At 39.3% G+C, this 25,271-nt stretch overlaps 1 protein-coding gene across 2 annotated transcripts in view; it reads right to left on the minus strand.

The window, feature by feature from the left end:
• Positions 1-575: 575 nt before the first annotated feature.
• The window catches only part of KCNG2 (potassium voltage-gated channel modifier subfamily G member 2), a 164,532-nt gene continuing 139,836 nt past the window's right edge, over positions 576-25,271 (minus strand). For both annotated transcript variants that reach the window (XM_072604040.1, XM_072604041.1), the window contains exon 3: positions 576-3,572. In XM_072604040.1, coding sequence (XP_072460141.1) covers positions 2,751-3,572 — 822 coding nt within the window. In that variant the 3' untranslated portion in view covers positions 576-2,750. The remainder of the gene's footprint in view (positions 3,573-25,271) is intronic.

Consider the following 25,271-nt stretch of genomic DNA (forward strand, 5'->3'; position numbering starts at 1 on the left):
TGAGAATACCAATTATCATTTATCTCTAGGCAGATGATTCTCAGATCTACTTATCCAGCTCTGACCTCCAGCCTCACATCTCCAATTGCCTAAATGGGTATCTTGAACTGGATGTCCTGGAGACATCTCAAATTCAAAATATCCCAAAACAGATCTAATTGTCTTTCCCCTTAACTCTCTCTGCTGAATTTCCTTATCAGTATCAAAGACATCTACATCCTCGCAGTCACCTAGGCTTAAAATGTCAACATCATCCTCAAATCTTCACTCACTCCCATATCCCCACATATCTAGTCCATTGTCAAACCTTGTTTCTCCTAAATGTACCCTTTGTTCCCACATAACTGCCACCCTGGTGTAGGTCAGCAGTAGTTGGATTATCACAATGCCCCTCAGGTAGGTCTTGCATACTAAATCTCTCCTCATTCCAATCCATCTTCCACTCAGCTGTCAAAACGATCTTTCTAAAGAGGAGGTCTAATTATGTCCCATTTTTGCCTTCTGGGGTTAACAGCATAAATCTGATCCCCTTCCCACCTTTGCCATTGTTCCTGGAAAGACTCAGGCAGACACTGTTCTGTGTAGAAGAGGTCTGGCATTTTTATTAAACTGTAGCAGCAAGGTTTCTGAACAGGCCCCCCACCCCAACCAGCCACCCTCCTCCCTGCTTGCCCCTGAGTATCAGCGCCTATGCTTGTAGCCTTAAAACTAGACTGCCCAGTGGGAAGGACAGCAGGACCACATTCTGCCCTGGAACTGTAAGAGAGGTTGGGACAATGGCCCTTTCTTCTGCAGAGAGGTCAGTCTCTTTCACTGGAGTCCAGGGAGCCTTATTCTTCCAGTTCCCAGTAACAAGGGCTGATGCGTTGAATGGCCTGACATCAGGCTTTTATTGTTTACTTCTTCTTAATTAAAAATTTAAAAGCAGCAGGACTTGGAAATTCCCATTTCTCTCTATTTCTACAAAATACAAAAGTTTCATGCTTATGGGATGGTGCTGCTCCTGGCAGCCATAGATTTTGCAGGATGGGGGATGGTTGAGAGGAATTCAAAGTACTGGGAGAATTTGGAGAGACCGAGGTGACAGTGTGCAAACAATGTCATACCTATCATTGTGCTGCTGCTGGTGGGGTTCCAACCTGTAATGTCATTGATGCAGGGAATTCTTGGTGAGGAAAGTCCATTTGCAAGTGCAGATCAGGAACTCTTCAGCAATTTAGAGATTTCTTGGACCCCTGAGAGATAAGTCTAAGGTCACTGTCAGAGGCCAGTCCTGATCCAATATATTAACGTAAATTGGGTACCTGAGAAACTACTCTCTTTTGACCACAGTTTGTCTGTGGCAAGGTTTGGTATAGTCCAGTTTTTTGGGGGGGGTGGATGTGAGGGAGAAAGCAATTTTTTCATTACATGCAAGGGAGAGCCAATAATACCACTGTGATCTAAATCAAGTTGTTAACCTTTTTTATGTCATGGATACCTTTGGCAGTCTGGTGAAACCTACAGACCCTCTCAGAGAATAATCATTCATTGCCTACAGTCACTTGGAGGAAATGCTAAATTTAGTTAGAGGTCAGTGAAAATAAAGATGTAATTTTTTTATCCACCCAAGGTCAAAGACCAAATGAAATCTATCTAAGGATTCTTTAGGGGTTCTGAGTTACTTGAATCTCCACTAATGGGTGGCATGGCAGTGATGTTAAGGAGAGACAGGGTATCCTGAACAGTTAGTGGGGTGATTGTAGCTTTTGTTGATTGTACATCATAAATTGAATGGTCCCTTTCCTGGATCTGAGGGCTTTCAGTGTGAGGAGGGGAGCAACAGCAAAGTCCTCCTTAGGTATATATGAATTTATTATCATTTGGGGGAGGTGAGAGGGCTGGGTATTTTTCCCCTCATTTAAGAGTAGATGGTAATTAAGTGACTAAGCAGAAAATGAGGTGACTCTCTTGCTCAAGAGCAATGTATCTCCAAGGAGAAAAGTACCTACAGCTGAAAGACAAGCTAGCCTAGACTGTTTGGAATCAAAATCTTAAATTTCCTAAGGCGTTTGGAATTTATTTTTATGGAATTATAGAATTTTTTTAATGGAAGTGGGAAGAGAATAAGGCCTATGATCTGCTTTTAGAAAGACTGTTTACTCTCAAAGTCCAAGCCTGTCTTTGACATTCCACCTCCTCATTAAGACCAGCTGCTGAGAGGTTGGGTGTCTGCCTGGATAGGCTGGGTTCAACTGCAGCCAGAGCTTATTAGAGCATATGCATGTTTACTAAATTTATGCATAACTACCAAGAGCCAGGCTCAGACCTGTCAGCAGGTGGCTGTGTTTCTGAAGCCTGGTTCTCCTTGATCCCCTTTTCTCCTTTTTCTGGTGGTGTCAGGAAAGGGGTTTGTCTAAGTGGCTTAGCCTTATTTTTAAAGGTAGTAGGGAGCAGTTTCATTTTCTTGGTCTTGGGTTTCATAAAAGTCCATAAAGGGGCTCCAGTCCACATTTCATCTCAGAGTGCTTTAACTGCAAAGCTTATATACAGTGGTGCTGGATACATATTGGCCCTGAACCAAAGCTCAGAAAATACTTTATTTTTCAAAATGAGCTTCCCTAGCTATAATTACCCTCTCCTATCTTCCTTGTTCGCAGGCTAATTTATACACAGTGCCAACTGTGGAGTCTTAGAGACTGAAGAAGAAATGGCTCCTCTTTTCCCATTGCTTTGGGGGCTGGCTTGACCATGCCTTTAATGGCTTTCAATCAGCAGCTCCTTCGAGAGGTGTGATTTGCTAGTGCCCACTGTTGCTCTAGGGCAGCAGCAGCTGCTGGTCCCCCAGGTAGGAAGGAGCTATCCATGGTCTGAGAACTGTCTTCTGTGTGGGACCTGGTGCTCTCTTCCAAGAGATGCATCTCATGATTTGCTGCCCGTTGCTGCTGTTCTTTTAGCTCTGTGTAGGAACGAGAGAAGGTGTGGAAGATGGAGGTGACCGGGAAGGCCATCAGTAGGATGCCACTGAGGATACTGCTCAGAGCAACCACCTGGCCAGGGATGCTCCGGGGTACCATGTCTCCATAACCCACAGTGGTCATGGAGATGACTGCCCACCAGTAGCTGGTAGGGATGCTGGTGAACTCCTTCCCGGCTCCTAGTTCACTCTCTGCCAGGTAAACCAATGGGGAGAATAGAGCCATAGCCACACAGAGAAAGAGGAGAAGAAGCCCAAATTCACGGGTGCAGCGGCGCACAGTCAGCCCCAGGGTCTGGAGGCCCAGGGAGTGGCGGGCCAGCCGCATGACATACAGGATGCGCAGAGCTCGAAGGAAACGCAGCACAAGTCCCACTCGCTCTAGGTATTTATTTCCAGCCCCACCTGGCTTGCTATTCCGGGAAGAAGCCAGATCCACAATAAGGGAGATGTAGAAAGGCAGGATGGCCAAGATGTCAATGATGTTGAGTGGTGTCCGAAGGAAGGCGCACTTGCTCTCAGCCTGGATTGAGCGGAGGAGGAACTCAAAGGAGAACCAGGCCACGCAGACAGTCTCCAGCACAAAGAGGTTGTGACATTTGGGGGAGCATTCACCCTGGGGAGAAGAGGGACAGAGAGTTGGCCACGGAGAAGAAAAAAGGCAGGAAACAGCAGGGAGATGAACCCTGGGTTCATGCTTGCCCTGGTGTGAGAGGATTCACTTTTCATCATATAGTTCCCTCCCCATTTCCCCCTCACATGGTTACCTCCCCAATTCCCTCAACCCTGAGTGTTATTCAAATACAAGGGAATAGAAAAATGATTACTATGCCTTATGTTTACTTTGTAAATCTGCAGTTCCCTTGTTTTAATTAAAATACTTGTGTCTAGGAGTGAATGTGGTTATGATGAATATAGAGCCAGAGTCAGGGAGACTTTGGTTTGAGTCCTCCTTCTGAAACATGATATCTGGGGACCCTGGAATCATCCCTTAACCTCTCTCCCAGTATTCCAGACAAATCTTTGAGACTCTAAGTTGCCAAATAGATATTGGCCTGTACTGGCAGAAGTTTCTGTATCAGGAGTTCCTTGTATTACATACAAGGTCTGGTATTCCTTGTGTGACTCTCACCTCTTTCATGTAAGGGGTAATAAAATCAACTACCAAACTTGAACTGAGAAGTATGTGATAGACCGTGGACTTTGGAAATTAGAGGGAAGTCTCCACTTCTCTCTGCTGGACCTAGGGCTAGTGGATGCCTTCAGTCCTTGTGCAGTGTCCATACATAAAGGGCTTTGTCATTTTCTCAGTAGCTGGGCTAAAATAACAAATTGTTACTGGAAAGGTGACTCTTAGTCACGCTGTGCTGTACTGCTTGGCTGTCAGTTTGCCACACTGAGATAAGTTATATTTTATGGATACTGCCTTATCTTTAATATCCTTTCTAAATCCATTTTGACCCATCAGTAGAGTTTTATTTGGAATCCTCCCCATTTCAGCAAATTAGAGCACTTTCATGAAAAACAGCCCAATGTCTTTTTCAGACTCCCATGTTCAGGAACTAAACTCTGTTGTCATTCATTCTTTTCTAAAATCTTAGTTTGCTATTGTCTGAACAGGACCTAAAATTATCTTTTTGTAGATTTAAATTGTTAGTGAGCAAGGGAGCGGAGTCAAAATTTTATATTTTGTGTCAATTTTTTTCAAATGGCATTTCCTTCTATTCAAGGGTTTTCATTGACCACACCAGCAACATATATTATCCCAAAAAAGTAACAGCAGGGATTTGACTATTTGTAGATCAGGAGCGCCCTCATTCTCCAAACAAGTGTGAAGCCTGGCCAATGGCCTTTCTGCCAGTGCTCTCATTTGAGCCTCTTTAGGATTCAAATGCAGGTTGCATGAGAAAAATGGAAGCTGGCAGCAATGCATTAGTCCTCCCCTTGGCAAATGCCTACTTTCTTTCCTTTGGGGTATATACTTTCATCTGTGCTTGTGCTAGTAATTGACTCCAAAGCATGGCCCCTGATATACTGGGTGGCATACTACCATTGTTCTTTGGTCTAAAGGGGGGGGTTTAGGCTGACTTGGTCTGGTAGGTGACAAGGCCTCAGCATAAGATTGATGGTTCCTTCCTATTGATTAGATAGTCCATGGATAACAACTGGAGGCTGACAGAGAACTACTTCTGTGCTCCAATGAGAGGTTGGGAGGGGGATGCCTAAATAGTGAGATGGGCCAGGAATTGAATCTTCTAAAAATGAAAGAGGAAACAATCTGAGAGTTGTTATTGGTTGTTAACCTTGCTAATGACCCAATCTAACTTTGATTTCATATTTTCGTCCAATGGGCTAACTTTGTGCTCTGCATACAGTAGGCCAGGCTAAATAAATGTTAAATTTAGCTATAGTGCTACACATACTGTTGAAGGCTACTAGAAAAGCCCTTTGTTGATGCTGGGAGGGCCAAAATATTTATATTTCACCCACCTTCCCTCTTCAGACTAAACATTTTTACGGGGCTCATGGGCACGAGCTGCTGGTTGAATCCTCTACAAGATGATTTCATCAGGAACAAGAGTCCCCACAAACAGAGCTTTAAAAGCTCACTTCAGTGACTTAGTCAATTGAATATGAGAATTGCAGACTCACATTTCCTCATTTTACAGATGAGGAAATTGAGCCTTGGACAAATGACCTATTCAAGATCAGACAGAGGTTCAGGATAAGAACCCAGGGCATTGGATCATTGGTTTACCATGCTGCCTTTCCAGGTCAGCTTTTTCCTTTGTTCTAACTCTTATGTACTCCCCCTGCAGATTAAGGCCTAGAAAGGTTTAGCCTTTGAACCATGTAGTCCTGCAGGAGTCTGAAAATAGAGAAATAAATTATCTGTTTAGATCATTATACTTAGTGTGGAAGGAAAAAGATTGCAGTACTTCAGCCTCTCTTAATAATTGATAATGGTCATACATTCATTATATTCTTTGATCTTCACAAAATCCTGGGAGGTGGCTAGTGCATCTATTATTATTCCCTTTTACAGTGGAAGAAACTGAGGCTGTGAGAGTTTGACTTATTGAGGGTTACACCACCAGAAAATGGCTTAGTCAGGATTTGAACCTGGATTTTGATTCAAATTTATATGTCAAATTCTACTAATTCTATTACTTCTAGAAACAAATCGTAGCACCTCCACTTGGCATTTAAAGCCCCTTCCAACTTGGCCCCAACCTACCTTTCCATCGTTATCATACACATTATTCTTATCCAAACACCCTAAGTTCTAGCCCAACTGGTCTTTTTACTGTTCTACGTACATGACATGCCATCTCCTGCCCCCATTCCGGGAATGCTCTTCCTCTTCACCAACATTTCAGAATTTCTCAGAATTTGCTTCAAAGCTCAGCTGATGGGCTGCCTTCTATGTGAAACCTTTCTTTACCTCCCATCTGCTAGTGCCTCCCTTCCAGTGTTGACCTGTATCAGTTTTGTATATACATGTATCATGTATACAAGTATGTTACTTGTGCATGTGCATATACACATGTAGCAAGCACATTGTGTGCACACTTATGTGTAATGCATATTATGTTAATTTATGCATATATTATATCTATATGCACAATATACATATCTTCTGCACATATGCCTATTATGTACACTGTGTATGTGTGCACATAGGTATGTATATTATGTGCATGCATGTGCATTGTACATATGCACATTGTGTATGTGTACAGATATTTATATATGTAATCTATGCATACATATATAATGTGTGTATAAATACATCTCCATTATAGAAAGTAAGTTTCTTGAGGTCAGGGCCTGCTTTTGATTAAAAAAAACAACAGTTGCAGCGTCGTGCCTTACACATAGTAAGAATTTATTATTTTTTTACTGATTGATACTACTCTTTTCCCAAACTGGGATATACAAAAGTACAAATGAAGAGGCAGCGTGGTATAGTAAATGGATCCCCCAGAGTCAGTAAACTTGGGTTCTAGTCACACTTTTTCTCACCTACAGTAACTATGTAATCTTGTGCACAAAACAGCCCCATGGTACAAGATCATTGCAAGTCAGCAGCCAAGTATCATAGTGGATTCTGGGGTCAAAAAGCCTTCAGACACTTATTAGCTGTGTAACCCTAGCCAAGTCACTTAACCTCTGTTTGCCTCAGTTTCCTTATCTGTAAAATGGGAATAATAATAGCACCCAACTCCAAGGATGTTTTTAAGAATCAAATGAGGCAGTATATGCAAAGTGCTTTGCAAACCTTGAAGTCCTATATAAATCCTAGCCAGCAGGTAGAGGAGTTTCCTACACCAATGACATTATGGTTCAGATTCTGAAAAAAAGGTAAAAATACCATAAGTAAACTAATTTTGATCCTCTTGGTCAAATAAATATTATTCATAAAAAGCACTTAGCACAGTGCCTGGTACGTAGTAGGAGGTGCTATATAAATGCTCATTTCTCTCCCTTCCCTCTTGAATAGAAATGGCATTTGAGTTAACCTCATGCTCCAGCTTCTGGGAGAGACTTTTGTCACTATACACTCCTATATATTTACACACATGACCATTTATGCACATAGTAGTAAGTATCTATGGCCAAAGTACAGCTATGAATTTGTCACTTTGCAGGCACTCAAGGAGCTAATTCCATTGTCGTTAACTTCAAACACATTTTTTGCGGAAGGCCACCACCCCATTGCTTGAGGGGATTTATGTGTGTATTGAACATATCTGGACTCTTTACATTAACTTTTGAATTGTTAATTAGCTGTCAAAATCCAGTATCCTAGCCTCTCCATAAATCATTGTCTCCTCTTGCTTCATGTTAAGTATTACACAAATGCTTATTATTTTGCTCAGAGGTGGTGCCAACCATCACTGCCACATGGTGCTGAAGTTAGTCACCTGGGGATCAATACAGTTTGACCCAGGAGTTCCTGAGTGTGATACCATTTCCAGCGATAAATTCCTCTTTCTTAGCATTCTTCTTCCCTTTCCCCATTCCAAAATCTCTTGGTCAGTGAAAACATTTGGGGCCTAAGATAAGGTTGTGCTTTTTGTGTAGGATACTTGGGTTGTTGCTTTCATGTTGTGATTTGAGGTGTACTAAGAATACTTGTTCCCCAAATCTCTTTTCTGTCTTCCCAACTGAAGTTCCTTATTCATATCTTTGCACTAAATGCAAGCTAAAGGGGATGATTTGGGGTGGAGAAGAGGAGAGGATGTCTTGCCAGTACCTATTTTAATAGTGTGGTCACATCCCCTTTCCTAGATATGAAACTAACATGGGAGTTTTGAGGAAAAGGAAATTGTGAGGAAGGAGAAAGAGGTCTGACCTAAAAGCAGCATATACTGGCTTGGAAAGGGCACAATGAGAACAACAGAAAAGGACAAAAAGAGAACGCAGAGAGGACAATGAGTATGAATTTCACCTACTTCACAATTTTTCTGCAGGCTTCCTATCCAAGGCCAGTAATGCCTGCAATAGGTGGGGCAGCCCATATGGATATATTAGTCAGTTCATAGAGTTTATATTCAGCTTGTCTTCTTGGACAACTTGTCTTAGCAGTTTCTACAAAACCCATAGTGACTTGAAGTCTAGATAAATGGGCTACCTTCTTTTAGGAATTAAAGTTTGCTGGTGACCTCCATGAGTTGACAAATAATGTATAAGGTAATTTTCCAGAGACTAATAACTACATGGTTCTACTTCTTCATTTTACAGATGAGGAAACTGAAGACTAGAGACAACTTTAACAAGCCTATACAGATAGCATGTAGCAGAGCTGAGTGAGATTTCAACCACGATCCTCTGACTCTAAATTTAATGCTTTTTCTAGTATGTAATACTGTTTTCTGGTTCTCAAATTTATTTGTAGGGATTTACTTGTAGGGAGATCATATATGCCCTCTGCACCTCCATTTTCCCTACCTGAGCTTTGAAATAAAAGACTCCACTGAAGAATTACAAACTATAACCAAGTATATCAAAGAGTATTCCTAATCACTAATAAAAAAAAACCATGCAAAGCAAAATACTTCTGAGGTTTTACCTCATAGCTAGATGAAAAAGATGAAAATAATCAGTGTTGAAGGGCCTATGGAAAGACAGGTAAATGTATTGGTGCATCTCTGAATTGGTCCAGTCATTTCAGGAAAATATTTAGAATTATTCAGACATTAAAAAATGTGTAGAGATTCCACTCCTAGACATATATCCCCAAAAGATCAATGACAGGAAAAAAAGGCTTCATACACCACAAAATATTTGTAGCAGCTAAGAACTAGAAACAAAGTAAATGCCTGTCAGATGGGAAATGGCTAAACATGAGTGGTGCATGAATACGATGAATATCACTCAGTCAACTAATGAATAGCAGAGAAGAATGAGAAGATTTACATGATATATCCTAAAATAAGCAGAATCATGAAAGCAATATGCAAAATGACTAACATTGCAAATGGAAATGACAACAAAATGTGAAACAACATTCTTGTTTTCCCTTGAACAAGCACAATGCTCCATCTCCTTGACTGGATATTTTCACTAGCTGTGCCCCCATGCCTGGAACTTTCTCCCTCCTCATTTCTGCCTACTAGCTCCTCTGGCTTCCTTCGAGACTCAGCTAAAGTTCTAGGTTCTACAAGAAACCTTCCCCCTGAGATAATTTTTAATTTATCCTGTATCTGAGTCCTGTTTATAAATATTTACATGTTGTCTTCCCCATTAGATTGTGAGTTTCTTGAGCAGAAAAGTGTTTTTTGCCTGCTTTTGTACCCAATGGTTGTCAGATAGAATCACCTAATAAATGTGTGTGGACTTGTTAGCTTGAAAGAGAAAGCTGCAAAATTATAACCAAGCACGGCTCCCAAGAAATATGAGAAGGCACCTTCTGCAGAAGTGGAGGGCCATGGGTGTGGAACACTGAATATTTTGTCCAACATTTTCTGATATTTTGGTTAGTTTTGCTGAACTATTTTTATTGCCCTCTTTTTTTTAAAATAATGGATGATTCTTGGGGAGAAGGGATATTTTAGGATAATGTAGGTGATATGAAAACAAAAGATACAAATAAAATGTATTTTTATTGGTGAGCCAATAATTTACTATTTTTTCTGTTTTTTTTCTGGACAATTAGTCATATAAGCAATCTGAAAGGACCTTAGTTAGGTAATCTAATCTACTCTCCTGCCTAATGCACAAACCCTTCTATAAACATCTCTGAAAGGTGGTCATCTAGCCTCTGTTTGAATAACTTCAATAACAAGAAATCTTCTACATCATGAGGTCACTGATCCCAATTAGTTTTTCCCCTTAGTTTTGACTCATATGACCAATAAGATGGATAACATTTTTCTGATCCTCATGACCTCTCAAATGTCTCCTAAATAAAAATTACAAGAGGTAAACTGAGTACAGTTGTCTCTATATGCTGAGATAAGAAGCCTAACAGGTAGCATCTTGAAGAGTTAATAGCAGAGAGGGCTCATCACTAATGTAACCTACTCAGCAACTCCTCTCCCACTAGCCCTGATGTTCTGCATGGGTTGTACAATAGGACCCATGGGTTTAGGCTGTATGATCCACTCAGCAATTCCCTTGTTGATGCTGTAGTCTCTGTAAGCACACCCTTTCCCCTTGTCCCCCCCACCCCCCTGCTCTGTGTCAGAAAGCAACAGAATTCTGTTCCCTCCCAATACATACATACCCTGTGTGGAAGAGGTGGAGGAATAGGAAAGTGAGCACCCATCCACCAAGGCTGAAAGAAAGGGACTATCATTTAGGTGAAACCAGTTCCATCCCCTAGAAGTCACTTTGAGCAAAAACAGAGGCCAGTGAACCATGAAATGCCCAGGAGGAGTCTGTATTAGCTTCAAGGTTCATCTCTTAAAGGAGACTCAGAAAAGTGAAAAATGGAGGAATAGAAGAGGAAAAGTCTGAACTTATGAAAGATCTTAGAAGTAAGACAACTCAGTTAAAAACTTTGAGAATAAGCAAATAAATCAACAAGGAAGATAGTAATAACAGAAGAGAAGATGGTCTCCAGGGCACCTAAATGAATTCAAACACCTCTGAATAAATATTGTGAGATGAAGAAAAATGAATCCACACCTAAAGAAGCAGATGACACTGAATTCTCAAGAGAGCATGGAATCACAGCAGGATGTTCCTGAATGACTTAAAAGAGAAATCACAATCTTAAAAGCAGAATTTGTGTCTTGAGTAACAAAAATATCTGGAAGAATAAAAAAAATTGAATCCATGGTGGCAAGCAAAGAAACAAAAGAACAACAGATTGGAAATACAAATATACAGAAACAAAGGATAATCTGTGAGAAGGAAAAGGCAATAAAAAGAAAAAAATATTATCTCAATAAGCAAAGCAGACTGATCTTGACATGGTATGATAACTTAAAAATTAAAGGTCTCCCAGAAAAAAATAAATACTTGAAGGCTATAATCAAATAAATACAAGAAAACTGCCTAGAACTTCTGAACATAGAAAATAAAGTGCCAATTAAAATAATTCACAAATTGCCTCCAGTAAAACAAACAAAAACCTTTGTGCCAGAAACTCCAGGACATATAGTGGTTAAATTGAACAATTTCAATAACAACAAATTCTTTAAGTGACCAGAAGAAATGTCTTCAAATATAATGCAAAGGAAATGTGAAAAACACAAGACTATTCTGCACCCGACAGAAACTACAGAAGGGAATGGAATAATGTGTTCTAAAAAGCAACAGACTCAAGATGTAACCCAAGGTGACATGCCCTGCAAACCTGAGACTAATTATCAATGAAAATAGATAAACTTCGAATAACAGAGACGTTTGAAGGATTTCTATAAAACCCAGAAGTGAGCAAAATATTTGCTTGGCAAATTTTGTTGTTATTATTGTGTGTGCTGAGTCATTTTAGTTGTGTTCAACTCTCCCTGATGCCATTTGGGGTTTTCTTGGCAAAGATATTGGAGTGGTTTGCCATTTCATTTTCCAGCTCATTTTACAGATAAGGAACTGAAGCAAATAGGGTTGTGATTTTCCCAGGGTCACATTGCTAGAAAATGTCTGAGACCAGATTTGAACTCAGAAAGAGGAATTTCTTGAATTTGAACTGAAATCCTTCTGACTCCAGGGCTCCATTTATTGCATTACTTAGCTGCCCCTACTTTGCAAATATCCAGACAATAGAAACATGAGAAGCAAAGTAAGCAAATTCATCCACCAAGGAAGGCACAAATAATGAGGGGGAAAATCACTTTAGAGAAAAGGAGAAAAAAAATATTAAGAAAAAGTTATTGGTGGAATTAAATACAATAATAACAACAAAATAACCAAATGAACCATTAAGAGATTTTATTCTAAAAGTACACAAAGAGACAAGAGGAAAAGCGGAGCTTAAATAGAAGAAGTGAATCTCTCTCTCTCTCTCTCTGTATTTTGTGGGATTAAATTACAGAATTTGGGGGCACATAAAACAGAGGGAGAGGAAGAAGATTGAGAGGAATGTATGATGTACTTTGATCAATTCTATGGTAAAAAATTAAAAAAATACTCCTTGTCTCTCTAGAAGATAGGAAAATAGGTGGGGTAATAAAGGAAAGAACTGAAAAGGGGAGAAAGTGTGGGGGGGATATCAGGTCAGTAGTGGGAGAGGGTATCACTGATAAACATTCTGATGGGGGTATGTGTACAGTACTCTGTCTCAAGACAAGAGGAATGAGAGCTTCTGAGGGCAAATGACATCCAGAAGGGTGGGAAGACATGGAGCTAAAAAGGAGATTTCTTGGCAAATAGAGGAAAAATTATCATGGGAAGAGGAGGGAGTGGCAATGAATTGCACTATTAATAAGAGGGAAATTATTACCAGTGAGATAATTCTTCTATCCCTCTATGTCTTACAAGAATTGAGACTTCCAAGAATGAGGCACAATAAAAAAAAAATAGGGAAGAGTTAAGGATCTACAAAGCAACAACAGGGAAACTATTTGGAAGAGGCAATTCAAACTTCAAAACTTTAATTATAGGATGATACAGAGACTAAAGAAGGAATAAGTATAATGATAATCAAAGAATAAAAGTCTAGAACAGGTAGAAAGGGAAGAGCATTAATGAAAAGAATGTGGAGGTAATCCTTTTTTAGCAAAAGGCACAGAAAATGAAAAAAAAATTCTAAAACAAAAATTGAAGGAGAAGAGAAAAAGATTTTACTTGGCTAGTAAAAGAGGTGTGTGGGGGGAATTATATAACTAAATAAAAAGAAGTAAAAAATAAGTCAAATAAGGAACCAAAACTAGGGAAACAACTGGGAGATCAGGGGCTTGAGCTTATGGAAAAGCCCTTCAGAAAAGAGTTGCCTTAAAGTTAAATTAAGCAAAAATAACTGGAAGGAGACAAAGTACTTTCTTCACAGAGGAAGTGGAATAATCACAAAAAAAAAAAGAAAATTCTTATACTAAAATCTTCCTCTTAATTTCTGCCCAAGTCAGTCTTATTTTTGTTTTCCATAGCTCCACAAAATAAGCACAATCCTTTTTTCCAAGAGCAAATCTTCACAGGGCTATTACTATAATGGGACAACCAGTATTGAATGCCAAAGCACCAAAACTTAGAACTTATGTCACTTGCTTTTCTTCAGCAAAGGAGAAACTGAACTTAGTGCCTAGTTAGCAAAATAATTATTATAGTTACATATAAAATTTTAAAATAGGAAGCTGCCTGATGGTAGGATTTCCCTTGACTCCATGTTAGTTACATCCCAAATGAGTCACTTCTTACTTTGCTTTCTCTCTAAGCAGCCACAATGTGTTCCAGGGTGTCGTCTTCCTATCATCAGTAAATATTCTAGCATCTATTTTCCTTGTATTTACCAAACTGAATTTGTCTTAAATTGAGTTAAGGATACACTTAAAATGCCACTTGCCCTGGGTGCAAAAATTGTGTTATATCTCTTTTTCTTTAAATAGTTCAAAATAGAAATCATGTCCCATAAGCTCATTATCAACTAATCCTGTAATATGCTATGAGAGTTATCTGAAGCAAATATTGCTGATATAGGACCCGATATCCATCCCATCCTTTATAGGAGGAGGAATATACCAGCTCCCCCAGCAGCCTAATTGGGGAGAGGAGCAGGCAGGATTCAGAAATAGCAAGGCTCAGAAATCTCTCCGTTAGGCTACAAGAGGAGAAATCATGCTAGAATTATATCTATTTGCCATCCTTCAAATTATGAGTCTGAGGGCTACTGTCTACCATTCAAAAGTTTGTGTCTTATCTCCTTTAAGGTGCTCTTTCAATGCATATGTACAACCAATTCTATTAAGTCCCTAACGGCTGCTTAGCATTCTCTCAGCTAATCAGAAGTCGTGTTGTGTCCCATTCTTCATGATCTCATTTGTGGTTTTATTGGCAAAGATACTGGAGTGGTTTGCCATTTCCTTCTCCAATTCATTTTACAGATAAAGAAACTGAGGCAAACAGGATTAAATGACTTGCCCAGGGTCACACAGCTAGTAAGTGTCCAAGGCCAGATTTGAACTTTGGAAGATAAGTTTTCCTGACTCCAGGCCTGGCACTCTATTCACTGGGCCATCTAGTGTCATACCTCCCTTTGTACATGCAGCATGCAGCTTAAGAGATCTCCTCCACCTCACCTTGGTGGGAGTGGATGTTACATGCAAAACACAAAGGGAAAGGAAGAGTGGGGAGACACCTAGCAATTTTCCAGTTCGTCATATCAGAGCTCTCATGCCACTGAGTGGAAAGAGCATAAAACTTGAAGAAACCTGGGTTTAAAATTTTTCTCTGACACAATTGACATCTCTTGGCTATATTTTCCTCGCTTGTAAAATGATGACATTATCTGGTGCTACCTATAAGATCTTGTGAGGAGGTAAGTGTTCTATAAACTTTAAAAGATCTCTAAGATCTTTTAGCAGAGCTAGGATTTGAACTCAGGTCTTCTGACTCCAAATCTAGCACTCTTTCCTATTCCATCTAAATTAACTAGTTGTTTTGCAAAAGTGCATTTTGCTACTTAACTACTTACCTTGGCTAAATGGTAAGCTTATGACTTTTTAATAACAGAATATATTACAGGGAGATTAGAGCTATTTCAGACTAAGTAGGGAAGTAGGGGGCCAGAAATCAAATGAAAAACACAGCAAGGCTCTTGACTAGAGCCAGATCACAATGCAAAGAACAAACAAATTGAGGACTAACTCAATCAACTGCCTGATCAGGAGTAAATACCACTAAGCAGATGAGGAAACACCATGATGCAGGGAAATGTCAAGAGATAATTGCAAGTGGCCACTTCTGCTAAATAGGAGTAAATTTCCATTTCTACATATCCTAAGACTGTGGAGACCCTAGCACCACACCCTCTTCCCAATGTACTGCTTTGGAAGCCATTGCTACTCTTTTCTAACTTCCTGCAATTATGCTAGAAGCTTGCTATCACCAATGATCTGGGACCAAAGCAGAGCTGCCTCACACACCAGTCCTCACCTCTAGGTTCTAAGCCTATACACCAGACAAGAACCTCTTTGAAGAATAGGGCCTTTCACATCAAGTCCAATCTCTCTTTTACCCTGGAGTCTGAGAGACCAATAGCTATCACAAGACTTTTGAATACCAGTTAATGGTACTATATTCCCATCCTGTGAGTGAGCACACGCCTATCTCTTCTGATTCTGATAATTCTTAGGTACAGGCTGCCTATTTTGTAAAACAAATGAACAAGCAAAAAAACCAAAACAAAACAAACCTTCCCCTTTGACAGAAATAGGGAAGGTTGGAAGAGAGGGGGGTTTGGGGAAAAAGATAAGTTCAGTGCTAGATACGTTGAGTATGAAGTGTTTCCAGGACATCTAGTTTGAAATGTCCAGTTAGCAATCAGTGATGTGGGACAGAAGCTTAGCCAAGATATATAGGTTTGGGGAGTCATCTGCATAATTAATAGTGCATTTATCCAGAGGTAACTTAAATCCATGTGAACTGATGAGGTTATTCAATGAAAGTATAGAGGAAAAAGAGAGGGCCTAGGATAGAACATTGGGGTACATCTACAGTAAGGGTATAAATGATGATGAGCCATCAAAGGAGAGTCAGGATGGTCAGAGGTAAGAGAATAACTAAGAGGGTGTAGTGTTATAAAATCCAGAGGAGAGGGTATCCAGGAGGAGAGGGTAGTCAACAGTATCAAATGTAACAAACAGCAGGTTGAGAAGGAGGTATACGGAGAGGAGAGCACCAAATCTGGCAGTTAAGGGACCCTTGCTAACTTTGGAGATAGCAATTTCACATCAGTGATGAGATCAGAAGATAGATGGCCAAGGGGTTTGGGGGCGTGAATGACAAGAGAGGTAGCAGAGGGAATAAATACAAATGACTTTCTCTAGGAGTTTAACCTTGAAAGAGAGAAAAGATATAGAACAATAGCAGAGGCTGCTTGATTCATTGAGGGTTTTTTTTTTTATCATGGGAGAGACAAGTCTATAAGTAGTGGTGGACCATCCAGTAGACAAAGATAGAAGATAAGTGAGAGTGGAAATTACGGAGAGGGTAACCTACTAGAGAAGATGGAATGGAATGGGATCACATATATTTTTTTAGGAGTTTGACTAGGAAATGGAAGGGAAATGTAGGACTATAGCTTGAGATAATAAGGGTCTGAGATTCTTAAGGATGGGAAGACTTGTACAAGACAATAGGAAAAGAACAAGTAGGAAGATTTGAGAGGGAAGGGTGGATTGAGTATGCAATTGCTGGAGAAGTTGAGATCAAGTGTCCATGTAGAGAAGCTAAACTTGGCAAATGGAAGGAGAGAATGAGAGATGAACAAAAGGTTAAAGGGTTTTGAGATGAAAAGAATGGAGGAAAAGAGAGCTCATGTTAAATGGCCTCAATTTTCTTCATAAAGAGGAAAGGTATTCAGGTAGTACAATAGAATTTTAAAATAACTTCTGTGGGGAACTGAGGAAATCAACTGTCTTGCTGCAGTGAGGGCCCAGGTTCAATTGGATAACAATTTCTAACATGTCCAGTCATCACAGTTGTAAGACTCCCATCACCTTTGTTCAAAAGCTTTTGAATAGGAGCAGAGAAGACATGGCATGGGAATAATTCATAATTGAGGTTTAGCAAGAGAGGAGCACTTAGAAAATAAAGAGGTAAGAGATTTAAGAGCAGAGGTCAGCGTACATTTGAAAACACTAAGTATTGGGTTGAAATTGGAGTTGGAGGAAAGGAAGTACTGAGGGGTAAAGTGACTGAAGGTCTTTATGAAAGTGAAAAAATATGTTTAGGAGGGTTAAAGTATAGGGAGAGGTGACACGGTAAAAGGCTGATGTCAGGCAGGGGAATGTCTGAATTTCTACTTGAATAAATGGAATATTTGTATAGAATGATGTGATCTAAAATGTTTCCATTCCTATGTGTGACTGAGATGGAATGAAGCACTATCCACACATATCCAGTTGCCAAATCTTGCCATACCTACCTCCAAACATCTCTCAAAAGTCTGACCCCTTCTCTCTACTCACAAAACTATTAGTTTAACTCCGGTCTGTATCACTTGTATTCCCACAGCCTCCTAATAACTGGGCTCCCTATTTCTAGCTCCTCATTCTACTTTGTCCTGGCTACTACTGCCAAAGTGACCTTCCTTAAGCACAGATTTGACCATGTAACTGGCTTCCTGTTGGTTCTAGGATAAAATACAAACTATCTCTCTATTGAGCTTTTAAAGCCCTTCACAACCAAACCCAACATAGTGGCTTTTCAGCGTCATTGGACATCCACCTGAACTCTGTGTTCCAGCCTAATTGGTCATCGTCTCCCCTCCCTCTCCCTCCCCCTCCCCCTCTCCCTCTCCCTTTCCCTCCCTCCCCCCGGCCCCCGCCATGTCTTCTCTGTGTTCCTTCACACTGGCTATCCCTCACACCTAGAACGTACTCCTTCTTTGTCTCCAACTCACATGGTCCCTTTTTTCCTTTAAGATGGAACTCCAGCACCATGTTTTGCATGAAACCTTCCTGACCCTGGCTTCTTTTAAGTTGCAATCAGAATCCCTTCTTCTATAGGGTAAAATACAAACACCTCAACTCAGAACTTAAACTCCTTCATATTCTTGTTCTACCCTATCTTTGCAGGCTTATTATACATGAGTATCCTTCACATTCCTTATATTCTATTGGCCAGAATCTAGTCAAATTACTGTGCCTCCTGCCTTCACACTAGATCTCTTGCCTCTATACCTTTGTATAAGCCATCCCTCATGACAGATCTATGCCTCTCAGAAGCCCTAGCATCCTTTGATACTCAACTTATGTGATACTATCCTAATTGCCCTGTTAATGTTTTCCCTCCTGAAATTATCATGTATCTGTTTAGATGTTGTACTCTCCTCTCCCTTTCCCCTCCCCTGAAGACTGTGCTTATCTTTAGAATAGGGATATTTTTTTTCTCTGTATCTATGGTGCCTAACACAGTGCCTTGCACACAGTAGGTACTTAATAAATGCTTACTGGCTTGCATAACATAAGTATCTCAGGTAAAGAGGGACACAATTACCACAGGCATTTTGCATTTTGCAGCCACAAAACTGTTTCCTCAGGAATGAGTTTAATTTTCTCTAAGAGGCTGATGCAAATATGAGGACCAGGTCAAGAGAGAAGAACAGATTTTTTTTTAATACCCGAAGAGGGAAAGAGCAGTTTCTGACCACCAGGTCAAATCAAATGACATTAAGATATCTTTTTGACTTCTACACCTGTAATAGTAGTGGCAGCTGCATCCTATTTATAAATATGAGCCCTTCAAGAGTCAGGCTGTATACTTCTACCAAGGCACAGCTGAGAACAGAGAAGGAATAAAAACCAGGCTTCTGAGCAGCTAGAATAGATCTCACACAGCTCATGCAGAACAACTCATGCATTTCACAGAAGAAGGAGAAAGGGGAAAAAGGGAAAGGAAGAGGGAGAGTACCTTCAGGTCTTCATTAAGGCTTACTGAATTATTTTATACACAATTCTAACATGTTCAATTGTCTATTCCAAGCCAACAAACAGATTAAAAGTAGTAAGTTAGAAAGAAGAGGTACACTGACAAAAATTAAGAAATAACAAGTGAAAGAGCCACCAGAGAGAAAAACCATAAAGAGAAGGCACAGTAGTCTGGGAACCTTTTACATAGGGGCAAACAACTCCACTATATCTCAACAAGTCCTGATGCCATCACTCAATTACAACACAAAACAATAATTGAAGTTTCTGGGCCTCAAGAGGTAGATACCACTGAAACCCATGGCCTCACAAATCTGTACTAAAATATACAAAGAATGGTAACAAATGGGGTAAGCTAGAGTCAACTATAATGAGGCAAAATCTCATTAGTATCACTAAGGTTTATAACAGGAATTCAGCAATAGAATGATAAATCTTAATCAAAAAGGACAGAATCTGTGGGACAGAACAGATTTGTACATTATGGAAGATATATTCATGTGAAGAAATCAGGAACATTGTGAAGACTATTTGGTTAAAGGTAAATGGAAGTAGGATATTTCAATAGGAGTATATTATAACCAACTTGGACAGAAGGAAGAAACAGATAAAGAGTTCAGGTAACAAATCCCAGATGAACAAGATGAGAGTAATGGGGGATTTCAATTATTTAGACATCTGTTTGAGTTCTCTGCCAAAAAGAGAACAGCTGATAAATTCTTGACCTGTTTTAATTTAATTCCCCAAAAGCTGGAGGAAATGAGAAGGGAACCTGCTCATTTGGAATTGATTCTGACCAATTAGGAGGAACTGACAAATTGAAATGATAGGAACCTTGGGAAGAGATGTTATATTAGATGCTGCAATGGCGGGGCTTGGCCTAGAGTGATATGCACCTTAGATTTTAGGAGAACAGAGTTCAAAGAGTTCAGAAAAAAAGCTAGGTAGGATTCACTAACCTAAAACACAATAGGGAAAGTCAACTCAGGAAGGATGGGAAGTATTCAGGAATGAATTACAAAGACACACATGGAAACAGCTGCAATGAGGAAGAAAATGTGAGGGGGCAAACTAGATGTAGAAGTTAAAGTAGACATACAGAGAAGTCCTCCACTAAATTAGGTGTTTAAAAGGCACATACAATTCAACCAGTATTTATGAATGAGAGAAATGATTATTTTTCCTATGATATTACTCATCAATTATTAAATTAGGATTAAGGTTTTTCCTTTCTATTTCTTCATTCTGGGACTAGTGCCTGTAGGTCATTCAGCCAATCTCTGAAGGACAAAGCTGAAACTGGTCTAATCCTTGGGGTACATGTTTCGTGATCTTGGCAGGACCCCTACTCCACTTCCTTCTGTTTAGAGTGTAATGTAGTTGAATTCTTGACTTTAGGAAATAAGCCCACATCATTGTATCCTTCCACTGGAGTTTAGGGTAACCCAGTTTATGAAAGAGAAAACCAACCAGAGTGGTTGGGGAGAGAGATGGATTTCTTCTGATTGCTGGAGGTGGCTGAGTTTCATGATGAAGCCATGTTCTCAGCAGGAAGAGCTATAGACTTTTAGCCCACCTCCTCATTAATATGTCCACTACCTCATTAATTTTTCACCAATCAGGGTTGATTTTTCACCTGTCACGATACCTCCTTCTCTAAAGATTTAAGCATTCAGGGATCAACAGGGTTTTTTCTTTGGTTACTGAGAGAAAACAACTGATCATCAATTTATTATCAGCTAGGCTAATTAATAAATTGATTATTAATTGCCTAGAAACTCTCCCAGGCTTTTCATTTGTCTCATTAAGGACCCACTAAGAGCCAGGGACATAGGTTTTCAAGATACAAAGCCAAGAGTAAACCAGTCCTGATCTCAAGGAATTCACATTCCATAATGTGAAGATTTACAGAAGATAGAAGAAAGGGCTACAAAAGATAGCAATGATACCCCAAAGAGATCAAAGAAACAAAAACATAACTCATGTGTACAAAAATATTTATAGTAATTCTTTTTTGTGATGTCAAAAAATTGGAAATTAAGGGGGAGGCTTATGCATAGTGGAATGGCTGAACAAATTATATTCTATGAATGAAGTGGAATACTATTGCACCATATGAAATGATGAAGGAGATTATTTTAGAGAAATCTGTGAACACTTATATGGATTGTTGCCAGGTGAAGGGAAAAAAAATCAAGAGAACAATAAGCATAATAACAGCATCGTAAAGACAAAAAGCTAAGACTCTAGAACGTTGATCAATGCAATGCCCAATTATGATTCCAGAGGATGAATGGATTGATCGATCTATCTATCTATCTATATCTATCTATCTATCTGTCTGTCTGTCTGTCTGTCTGTCTGTCTGTCTGTCTGTCTATCTATCTATCTATCTACCTATCATCTATCATCTATCTGTCTATCTATCTATCTATCATCTATCTATATTTAGACAAGGCCAATGTGAGAATTTATTTTGCTTGACTATATATTCATTACAAGTTTTCCTTTTCATTTTTTTCAGTGAGGAGATGTGAAAGGGAGAGAAAATAGATTTCTTTCTATTAAGCAAAAAAAGAAAACATTAAGAAATGAAAATTATATAAAAAGATATCAATAAAAACTGGGAAAAAAACCAAGCAACAGTCTTTATGAAAAGTGTCAGGGCTGCAGGCTGTCTCCACCAGGCCTGTGCAATAGAGATGCAAAGCTGGAGAATTCTGAAGGGTTGCCGACATCCCTCCAAACAAGTGGATATCATTGTGGATCTCAGTGTGTAATCTGGAAAAGCATAGCTTGAGGGTGAAAAAAACTTCATGTGCAACATGAGAACTTTCTCTTGGAGACACCAGCATTTTCCATCAAAGATCAAGGTTTATCTTCATCTCTGGAGACCAAATTCTGTACCTGGAAAATATGGTCCTTGTTTTGATTCATCAATACTTAACACTGAAAAACTTTAACTTGGAATTTTCTGTGGTATGCAAATGATATTTGAAGGCACAGGGCATGCACATTCCTCTCCCATAAATATTAGAGATACTAGAGCCTTGACTGTAAATTTGGATCACACTATTATTCAGGTGTGTTAAGTAGGAGGGGACTGTGGGGTTTACATAAGGACAGGGGACAGACAAGGTAGTCGATAGATTCCAGGTTGGAACAATGGGAAAGGAGTTTTCAGGTCCAGGTGGTAAATACTGGCCATTCGATGGTACAATAATACAAAGTCTACAAGTGTAGCATTTTAAGTGTTCTTCCTCCATCAAAAAAGTTACTTTATATATATCTTGTATTTGCTTCTTTGTGTACAAAGTGTATCACCCTAGTAGAATGACTATTTTTATCCTCAGAGCAAGAGTCTTAATGGCTATTACTATGTGCTGTAAACTAAGTAAGCACTGAAAAAAATGCTAATTGAATTGTGTTGGAAATCCAATGAAGAGAGAACTACACACACACACACAACTATGAGCAGATTTCAAATATGAACCACAAGTCCTAAAGAAAAAGAAAAATTATTTTGAAATAACTTTGTTAAAATTATCAATGAAGTAACTGAAAAAATGAACCTGACATCTTAGGTCTTCCTGGCTCAGGGAACACTCAAGTCTGATCTAATTAATTGCTGTAAATGACAAACCTGGAGTTGCCAAAACTTGTCACAATGATGTAGAATTGATAATAGAATTAAAAGCTGGAAGGGAACTTATGTGTCATTCAGTTCCTCCCATTTCCTCCCCACCACCCCATTTTACAGGTGATAAAATTGAGGCCCAGAACTTAAGTGATTTACCCCAGGCTAATCAGTGGTGCAGTCAGGATTTGAACTCAGGTCTTTTGGCTCCAAATCCAACACTTCCTATTTTATAGCACATTACCTTCAACTTCAGAATGCTGAGAGAAGAAGGAAACATAATAGAATGATCAAAAGACCCCACAAAGAGGAAAGAAGAATTTAGAGAGAGAACTTAGTCTCCTGGGAGTAAGATATCTAGATAGCCATTCCTATGTTCCATCTGGTAATTAGAGTAATATGTCCTGAAAACCCTTCTGTAGCTTCCTTTTCCTGAAGACACTAGATTTTTGAAAATAGGAACTAATTTTCTGCAGTAGTTGAAGTCATACCTGTTGGTACAGAGTTAAAATTTGTGCCATGTCATTAGACAGCCAAGAGAAACTAATGCAAATTATAAGCCTACAATTTAGTGATCGCCTTCTTATTGTCAATGTAAGCTGTAAGAATGCAGGGGAACTGTCACAGGTCTGGCAAAGGTAATCATGCCTGCTAATCTCTAACACTGCTAGCTGGGCTCGTAAAATTCATGCCCATTGTACAATATTAGCAGGATTGTTTAAGTATTTGATCCCCCATCAAAAAACCTTCCACAAATGTTACTCCTGCTTTCTTGACAGCAGAAGCAATTTTTCTTTTCATCAAACTGTTTTTGAGCTTCCTAACATTTCCAGGAAGTCTGATTACGCTGAGAAAAACCAGCAAGGTGCCAATGATTTGGCAATGTATTTTGATGGGGACACTCTTCCAAAATAGCTTTTCTATCAGAGATCTGTGATTACCTGAATGAAAGTTTCTTCGTGACTTCACGACTTCGTGACTTCACAACTTCATGACTTCGTGACTAGCATTAGAGCTGCACCTGTTAATGAGATTACTGCCAAAGTAGTGCTAAAGATGATCAGAGAGGTTAAGAAGCTCTCAGGTATTTCTTAAGTCACATATGACTTAATGGGTGGGCATAGAGAATTGGTTGGGTGTGTCCACATAGTTTGGGAGAGCATTCCTATTAGCCCTTGTCCTAAAAGACAATGGAAAGGCCAATGGGAATATTCTCTCAAGGAATGGCAGCATAATGGACCCTGCTGTATGCCTATGCCTAACATCAAACTGCCCCCAGAAATTACATAAGCAAGAATTTAAATAAAATTCAATAAATTTTTTTCTATAAAAAAAAAAATAGTGCCAGAAGTGATAAAGCTCACACTGAGCTAAACCTGGCATTGAATTCTTAGGACAAAATTGACTATGTTCAGTGAAAAGAGGAGACAACTACTGCTCAGAGTGGATGGGAAGATGAAAACACATGACAGAGAGAAGGTAGAAATGTCCAGACTCTTTATTTTTGTTTTCTTTGTTAAGATGAATGGTCTTTGGACTAGAAAGAATAGAATAGAAATAACTAATGGAGAATTGAATGTAAAGATATGTGACAACATGGTCAGTGAATCCTCATCAAATTCAAGTCACTAGACCCAAACAACTTACATCTTATGATTCTGAAATAACTAATGGATATATCTGCTGCGACACTGGCACTGATATCTGAAAGACTGTGGAGAACAAGACTTGAGAAACCCAAACATCCTAATATTTAAAGAAAAGAAAATACATAAAACCTTTAAACTAAGCTGCAAGAGCTTGATTTTGATTCTTGGCAAAACTCTGGAATCTGTTATTAAAAAGATGACTTGTGAGAAATTAGAAAGGGAAGCAGTGATCATTAACAGCCAGACTAACTCCATTCCTTTTTTTGATGGGGCAACTAGAATGGTAGACCAAAAGAATACATTACATTAGACATAGTGTGCTAAAATTTTGACAAAGCTTTTTTCAGTGTTTTTTATTTCTATTCTTTTGGCTAAGCTTGAGAAAGGTAGGCAAGATAAGTGGTACGGGACCTAAAGAGTGGTGAGTCACTGTCATTTTGGAGAGATATTGCCAGTGGAATCCTTTAGGGATTTGTCTTTGGCTTAATGCTGCTCTGACATTTTTTATCAATCATTTGGATGAAAGCATTGACTGTACACTCATCAAATTTGCATTTGCTAAGTGGCTAAGGGAGACTCTGAACAACAGAACCAGAATTCTAAAAGATCTTGGCAGGCTAGAAAGATGAGGTGAATTCAATGAGAAGAAATTCAATGCAGTTAAATATCTATTCATACACTTGAGTTTGGGTGGAGGGGCAGAGTCAAGATGGTAGAGAAAAGACAGGGACTTGCCTGACCTCTCCCTAAAATCCCTCTGCACACCTTTAAATAATGCCCTAAAACAAATTCTGGAGAAGCAGAACCAACAAAAGGATTGGATGAAACAATTTTCCAGCCCAAGACAACTTAGAAGATCAGCAGAAAAGGTCAGTACAATATAGCTTGGTAAAGGAAGCACAAAAATTCGAAAGAAAGTAACACCTTAAAAACAGAATATGGATGGCTAAACAAGTTGTGGTACATGATTGTAATGGAATATTATTGTGCTA

The sequence above is a fragment of the Notamacropus eugenii genome, chromosome 4, assembly GCF_028372415.1.
Source record: "Notamacropus eugenii isolate mMacEug1 chromosome 4, mMacEug1.pri_v2, whole genome shotgun sequence".
Taxonomy (NCBI): Eukaryota; Metazoa; Chordata; class Mammalia; order Diprotodontia; family Macropodidae; genus Notamacropus; species Notamacropus eugenii.